The 8633-nt window shown below is 40.8% G+C and overlaps 1 protein-coding gene across 1 annotated transcript in view; it reads right to left on the bottom strand.

Annotated features, from left to right (window-relative positions):
* Positions 1-7240: 7240 nt before the first annotated feature.
* KATNAL1 (katanin catalytic subunit A1 like 1) overlaps positions 7241-8633 on the bottom strand; it is a gene marked incomplete in the record, with an annotated part of 76273 nt that continues 74880 nt past the window's right edge. The window contains 1 exon segment of the mRNA NM_001171490.1: positions 7241-7438. Within this exon segment, the coding sequence (NP_001164961.1) occupies positions 7241-7438 (198 nt within the window).

Genomic DNA, 8633 nt, shown 5'->3' with positions numbered 1-8633 from the left:
GTCCTTGGAGCAATAGCTGTGATGGAGGAGCCAGGGGGCACAGGCACTGGAGAGGGAGTAGGGAGGCTCTGGCCACGGATGTCTCCTATTTTTGTACCACCCACCCAGTTCTCTTCCCTTACCCCCTTCCAGAGATGAGCACCTGGTAGTCACAGGAAGCAAGGAAGGTGGGACCGTGGAACTAACTTCATTTCCAGGTGCCGCCAAGCTGTAAGCATTACACAACTGCACGGCAACGTCATTATGCCTGGGCGTCCACTTCACATTCAGTCTTCCTGGAACACTTCTGGGAGCCAAAGATCAAACCCAAAAGGCCACAGGTGGACGAGACAAATGACACCAAGCACTGGAGCTCAAAGACTAGACTGCTCCTTGTTCCCAAACCACTCTGTTAATGCACCCAAGATGCTAAGTCTAACGACTGCTTCATGGGATTCAAGGGGGGCTGTGAGTAGTGCACAGGAAGAGACGGCCAGGCCGGCGGCGTGACGCAGACTGGTGGAAATGGTGATCAGCAAACACCAACGCTCCAACAGCAGGCAGGGAGAGGCAAACAGCCCGCTGCTCCCCTCTCGCTGCAGAGGGAGCACAGACAGGTGACTCCTGCCTGTCAGAGCGACTGCACCACCAAGCAAACGCTAAGTCCAGCTCCTCTGGTTTACAGACTCAGGGGCCCAGCAAGCTTCCCATCAAGACTAACTTCAAAATGCATAAGCATATGAAAAGATGCTCGACACCATCTGGAACTAGAGAAATGCAACTTAAAATAACGAGATGGGGCAGGTGGTGTGGTGCAGGTTAAGCTGCAGCTTGGGGATCCGCCAGGGATCGGGCCCCAGCTGCCCCGCTTCTGTTCCAGCTTCCTGCTAATGCACCTGGAAGGCAGCGGATGATAGCCCAAATGCTTGAGTTCCTGCCACCCATATGGGAGACCTAGATTGAGTCCCCGGCTCCTGGCTTCAGCCAGGCCCTACCCTGGCTGTTGAAGGCATTTGGGGAGTTGAACCAGCAGGTAGAAGACCTCCCCCCAACACACACACACACACACACACACACACACACACCACTTCTCCCTCTGAAATAAATAAGTCTCTAAAAAAAACACTCTGCCTCTGAAATAAATAAGTCTCTAAAAAAACAAAACACAACAATAAGATCCTATCACTAAGCCCCTACTAGAATGGCAAAATTCACAATCCTAATATCACTGAGTGCTGCAGAAGATGTGAATCAAAGGGACTCTCGTGGCTGCTGGTAATACAAATGGTTCAGTTTGGTGGTTTCTTATAAATCAACATATTCTTACCTTAGATCCAGCAAACATACTCAGAGGTATTTACTCAAATAATCTGGAAATTTATGTGCACACCAAAACCTGCACATGAAAGCCAACAGCAGCGTTATTCATAATTGGGAAAAGTTGAAAGCAACCAAGATGGCCATCAGTAGATAAATGTGGTAAAGCCATACAATGGGATACAGTTCAGTGCTAGAAAGGCATGCTCCATCAACTTATGAACAGACACGGAGGAACCGTACATGTCTTCTGCTAAGCAAAGCCAGCCTGTCTCAAAAGGCTACCGAACTGCATGATTCCAACCATATGACAGTCTGGACCCGGCAAACTATAGAGACGGCCAAAGCATCAGTGGCTGCCAGCATCAGTGGCTGCCAGGGCTGGGAGGGAAGATGAGTGGGTGGGACAGAGGGGGGTTTAAAGCACTGAAACTATTCTATCTGGTACATGGTGCACATGTGACATTATGCTTTTGTCAACACCCTTAAGACTGGACAGCAACAGTGAACCCTAATGTAAACCATGGATACGAGTCACAATAATGGATGACTTTCGGCTCAGCAACTGTAGCCAATGCACCCCAGTAATGCAAGACGCTAATCAAAAGGGAAACCAAGGGTGCCCAGTGGGAGTGTGTGGAAACTGTACTTTCTGTTCAAACTGCATGTAAGTCTAAAACTACTCTAAAAAAGAAAGTCTAGTAATTAAAAGACAAATAATTTGGAGAGGTCATAAAACAAGACTAGGTCATCTAGAAAATTTGCCGTATGAAACATCCACTGTACAATGGTGCTACACAGGTAGACAAGCGTTTTCATTAACCTAGTCAGAATTAAATGAAAAAAACATTATACACCTTACTGGCATCAACCCAGAGACTGTTATTACAATCCAATGCACAGCAAGCCCCAAAGATCCGGTTTACTACACGTGGTTTTATGAGAAACAACGTGGGAGAAGTCCTTCCTTACTAGTGCAGGGTCTGCTGCTCCTGCCGGTGACTGTACATCAAAATGAACCACAAAGGAAACACTGACAACAGCACTCTAGAAATTTATTACCAAATTACAACCCACACACAAACACAACTAAGCTTGGGAGACGAGCAAAGCACTGCACAAAGCGTAAGGAAAAAAACGTGTCCGATGATTACAGTTCAGAAACATCTTTTATTTCTTTTCTGAGTTTTTGTTTGTTTGTTTGTAAATTAGGTTCAAATACTGGAAGACAAACACTGAAACAGAGATCTTAACAGCACACGCACAGACTGTCGTACCGTGTCGTGTCCCTGCTGGCCCCTGTTGGCCATGGCGAGGCCCGCTGCCATGCACCAGGGTGCACATGCAACTGTCCACTTGGTTCTTCTCGAGAGTGTGCGCAGGACTCAAGGGGCTCCCAAACTGTTCATGTCGTCACGTTAGTCCGTACTCGCCAAGCAGGGGAAACAGCAGGTGCACATCATGTTTGAAACTGCAACACAGCCAAACAACCAAACAGGCTACAGCAGGAGAAGGACCTCAGACACTTCACAAAGGTTAATCAGGGTATATGGTTTTGCTGGAGAAGCACAAAATATCCTAAATAAAAATTTCAAAATTAACAAAAACAGCTAACGCGAGGCAGGCGGGAGCAGGAGAGAAGGAAGTGCTCAAAGGAACAATCTGAACATGGGATGAACTGACTCGAAATCAACTCACTGTGCCCTAAAACTAGGCCTGTAAACTGAGGTAGACTCCAGGAATAACGTGCAAAGACCCAGGTTTCCAAAGGGCAGCATTTAGTCACTTCAGACTTTGCAAAGGAAAAGTGCATTTCATATTTGAACATAAAGTCAGATGCAACTTCTTTCATAGGAGGGAACTTTATATTCATTCCCTATTTGCTGTGTCAAATTTCCAAACGTACAAAACTTACACAGTGCTGGTAACAAACCAATACCTAAGTTTTAGTTTTGTTTATTTTTCTCAAGAAATGAAAAAAGCAAAATAAAAATAATATTGGGACATGACTTTAGTATATCCTCTGTTTTTATTACCAAGTCACCTAGAAACTTAGAACCATCATTAAAGCTAAGGAATTGCCGGCTGCCAAAAGTTGTAGTGAAAATTCAAGGAATTCTTGTTCATGAGATGGCTGCTTTAAAAACACACCTATTATCTTAAGGATTTGATTTTTTTAAAAATACTCACACAATGTCCACGTTAAGAAATAATATTAAAAACAAATGTACAAAAAAATTAAATAAATAAGTATGAAAAGCTTTAAATTATAAATAGGTCAACTTAAATAATTACCAGAGTTCTCAGCTTTTGCTACAAAAAATAACTAGTGCAGATGAGAGTACAACAATTGGGGTTTAAATATTTTTAACACCCTAACATGACCCTCATATGTAATTATTACTTCTTTCTACTATGAAATTCTTAGATTCACAGAAATATTAAGGTGCATCACAAACTAAGTGACATGTAAAAGTATTACACAATCAAAACTATGAAGGAACAAGAGACACAGAAAAAGAAATTAGAGCAGTTATAAATTACTCATCATATCCACAATGTAAGTTAAGATAGCCTTTTCTTGAAAAAGGTCAGCAGACACCCATAACATTTTATGCCTTCCATACAGGATACAATATAAGGTGATTTATGGTTAATAAAAAATATATAAAAAGAGTGGGAATCTACTATCATGCAAAAAAAAAAAAAAAAGACTCAATATCGAAGACAATGCTGAAGGAGCCACAGTGCACTAACACAGCCTGAACGCCTGCCTGCAACCTCTACTTTATCTAGAGTTAAGGGAGGGGAACGGAGACACGTAGCCACAGCAGCTGAACAGGGTTTTACAGTTCTCAGCACAGATTCAGCAGGGTATGCAGGAAGTGACTTCCGAAGAAGGAATTCGAATGAACTCAAGCTATCCAAAACCAGAGTGTCTATCACTGCAACATGGGCAGAGAGAGTGACAACTACACCACCAATCTGGGCTGCACACACACGGATGCATCTTGTGTCCATTCATGGCTGACTCGCCAGATGCTTACTTGCTTACTTCTTCAGTCGTCTGTCACTTCAGCCAATTTTTGAGCATCAAATATCACATCACTAAAACTGAGAATCAGGAACTTGCAAACAAAGCCCTGGCCACACAGCCAGAGCGCGGCATCCTGTCCCTTTCAAGACATCCTGGTAATTCTGGAGACAGGTCGGCAGCTGATGTGTGTTCTGGTCATTCTGAAATGACCACACTGGTGCTGACTGGAAGATAACGTCACGATGCCGTCATCGGCTTTCTCCTTGGATCACTGCAAGGTGGCAGCCTGCATTAAACAGCCATTTGTCTGCTCATGTCACCAATATTCATTTCCTTCAGAACAACAAAAACGGAATTCGGAGAGCAAAATGTTTTCAGTGAATCCATAACACACTTACACGTTTACATGCTTACAAGACATATGTTGCTTTGAAAATGATAAAAACCAGCTCATTAAAATAAATCTGTAACAGTCATATCGTTCAAACAAATGGTATCAGTTCTCATTTTAAAGCACACCAAAGAGGGAAAAAGACATATATATTATCTTCCCTAAGGACACCTTCCCATCTATGATCTGAACCCTAACTTCAGAAGTGCAAAGCTGAGAGTGATCAGAAAAGGGGCCAAGTCAGAACTGCTCTGTCTGGTTCAGCTTCCCACCGGTCCTGTACACAGCAGGCAACCAATGCAAGTCTGCCCGATGCAGCGACTATCTTATCAGATATCTACAGAGCAGGATACACACAACCTAGTCTCCGAGTCGCTGTGTCGCAGAGGAATTACACGAGCCAAACACTGCTGCTCTGATAACACATCTGCTATTACCACATCAAACAAAACTGAATGGCTCTGTCTCATTCGGAGTACGGCAACACACTGTCTTGTGCAATAAAGACAATGTATACACAAGGAATGTTAAAGCTTGGGTAGAAAACCAAGATTCTTCAAGGGTTTAAGACAGACAAAGCACTCACGGTCCACTGATGGAGCAAAATGAGAAACACAGGAAAGACAAAAAGCACACTGGACTCACTAAAGATAAGCTTCCAGAAGTCTGAGTCTCCAAATACTGCTTAACTGGTAATAACACAATCACAATTGCCATGTTGTTATCCATAAAGAATTCAGGGGGGGAATTAAATGCATGCCAAGATAAATAATACAAAACCTGGCAAAAGTCTAACTAATCAATTAAAATACTACAAGCAAGTTTGAACAATTACAACACTAATGTTTCAATGACTGTCCCTAAGATGTAGGAAAAAAAATACATTATTAGATGGTACTAGTTCATGGGGTCATCCTAATGGGGTTACTCATTACTTTATTTAAAAGTTCATGAATAAAAGAAAACTCTTATTTCAGTTTTTAAGATAAATTAATTCAATTACAATGAAATCATGATGCCTTATGATGTGAACTCTTATAATCCGTGTCTCAAAGGAAAGAGGTGATTTATAGCATCAGATGAACACTGGATTTTAAGGAGTCAGACAAAAGTTCTCCGGAAAGAACATAAGGCATTAATTACAGTTATTAGTAGGGAAAAAAATAATGAAATGTCTTAAGCAAGATTTTAAGGTTTTTTTTAAAAGTATGTAAAAAGTTACATTATTTTTAGTTTTAAACCAGTAAATGCTATCAAAAAATGAAAATTCAGGATGTCATCAAATTATATATTTTAGAAAGCTTGATCATTACAGCACAGATTGGCCAATAATCAAAATGGGATCAATGTATTACAAACTAACAATGGGATACTCTCTCTGTGATTAGATATATGTCATTTACACTCTCTGGTTTCTTTATATTCTCTAACAGAAAGAATATATGAACTGAGTGGGTATGTCAGATTTTTATCCTAATCTTACTATGTGTACAAGTTCTCAACCTAGACGAGGAGAAATTCTAAATATTTAAAATGAGTTACTCATGTATGATGCTGCTTTGTTAAACAAGCTGTCTGGAAAATTGTGAAGATTTTGTTTTGCAATAGCCGTAAGAGAGTGGACTTCTTGAGAATGTCACAGAATCTAAAATACTGCAGTTGAACTCAACAAAAATCAAGTGATGTTGCAGCAGAACAAAATCATGGCTCTATTCGAAGATGGTGAAAAAAAGGGTGAAAACAAACTTTTCAGAAGTCTAGAACATAAAAGTACATCTCATGGAGTCAGAATATTGTTCCCACCTTCCCAACATGAAATGTAAGAAGTACACCAAAAAATATTTAGAATAGAGAAACAACCTAGCAGAATGATTTAAAAAATGACAAGAGTATTGGGTTATTCCTTAATAAAGCTCAAGAAATGACTACACAGTTGACAGAATCAATGGTGGGGACAGGAAAGAGTAGGGAATTTAACTATATGATAGACTAACAGTAATGATCGAATCCGAAAGGCTTAGCTAGCAAATTCATTCGTTCCTCCAAAGTGTACCACCATTCGTCCCTTGACAACAAACAATGAATTTCACACAAACCCGATTTTGATGTTTAAAGTCAATGTATAGGTCTCTCATGTTCACAAAGGTAAAACTCGAAACAACCAAGAAAAAAATAATACAGGAACAAGTGAGAGACGCAGGTTCTTCTACATCTTTTGAAAGTAAGTTCCTGCCACCATCCACAGCACTTTCTCTGGTCTCGCTGCACATTCATGACTGCATCCAATGCTAGTGCACGAAGACAAGGCATACCAGCGCAGAGCTGGGAAGGAGACCGTGAGGCCCTCTACATGAGCTTTTCTTATTTCTCAACTGCATTTAGGATTCTTTGTTCTTTTTTTCCTGTATGTGAAAATCCAATGAAAAATTCTGAACTTGTTTTTTTAAAAAAAATCGCAGGGATTTTTTCACATTTTTATAAATAAAACTACCAGAAATCAAAGAGCTGACAAAAATTCAAGCGGATCCAAATTCAACCATCCATTTCTCATACTTCTCCAAGTCTGCAGCGGAGACAGACTTGGCAATCTTCTTAAGGGCCAGCTCGAAGTCTCCTCTGGTCACAGGCATCTGAAGCTCCTCCTTGGAAAGGGCGCGGATCTCCTCCGGACTCAAGCCATTGATCCGCCGCCTCATGGCCATTAAGGAGGCATCCCTAAAAGTACACCACAGTCAGTCACGGGCCACTTCTGCAAATGCGTTTAACACTCTCACTCTTAACAAGGTTACTGAAAAACATTCAAAAGATTATGTTTTTTATGATACTGCTTAGAGATTTTTAATTAATAGGCTTTAAACCATGAACTGTACAGTTAGCAAACCCTAAACATCTAGGTTGAGCTGAGATAGCACCAAATTTTCTTTTCTCCACCTGTTTCTCAAAGACAGCCAAGAAGTTTAGGAAAGTGAATTCAAATTTTGAAATATTAAATTACACACTTTGAAATGAATATAAGGTAGTATTAAGATAATTGAAAACTGCATATCAATTTGTCTACAGCCTAGTCAGATGGGGTAAACCCAGGAGCCTCTCTCTGGAACAAGAATACATCCACATACGGTGGACGTGGAATTCCCTACATGGAGTATTTATTAGCAACTAAAGGTATAAGCTATGGCTTCTGCTGATCCCACTTCAGCTCTGTCTGAAGTAGATAAATGTGAAGGTCTGGAGGAAATGGATGATTCTAGCTCACAAAAAAAGTTATCAGTAAGGCAGAGCCAATCAAAACTTCAATATTTCTACTACTTCACTTCAGTGATAGTAGACACTCTGCTGAGTTTACTGAGTTGCCATTAAGGCTAAACCTGCACAGGGAAAACACTAGAAGAAAGGTGAGAAAAACAGGCTATGTTATGGTTTTTAAATAAAGACTACTTAAGTCAATTCAAGTATTAAGCATGGTTAGGAAAATACGAACTTAAAAAACAAAATCCTCTTCACTAGTGATGTGAGTTGCCTAACAATAATGCTACCTCTGAATGGAAAGGGAAACTTTACAGCATATGAGTGGGTGAAGGCCTGTGTATCTTCCATGGTCTAAACTGATCAACTTTGTTCGTCTGCATGTGGCCAAACAGTGCCAACCAAAACCAAGGGATGCCACTTTGCCTTGATGTAGCTGAATTAACCTTAGGTTGCCAAAGTCATCACTACTGAGTTAGACACATAATTATTTCTTAAAAACCAAAAAACCAAAAACATATGTGACCACACTGTTGTCTACTTATTTCTCTAACAATAACCAACAAAGTTATATAGGAAAAAAAAAAGACAACTGGGAAGACTCCAAAGAAACTGCTGCTGCTTAAGTCACCTGCTCACTACACTGACTTCCTGCTGCTCGCT

The sequence above is a fragment of the Oryctolagus cuniculus genome, chromosome 9 (genome assembly GCF_964237555.1).
Source record: "Oryctolagus cuniculus chromosome 9, mOryCun1.1, whole genome shotgun sequence".
NCBI classification, from domain to species: Eukaryota; Metazoa; Chordata; class Mammalia; order Lagomorpha; family Leporidae; genus Oryctolagus; species Oryctolagus cuniculus.
The sequence above is the reverse complement of the archived record's forward strand: the minus strand, read 5'-3'. Positions and strand labels throughout refer to the sequence as shown.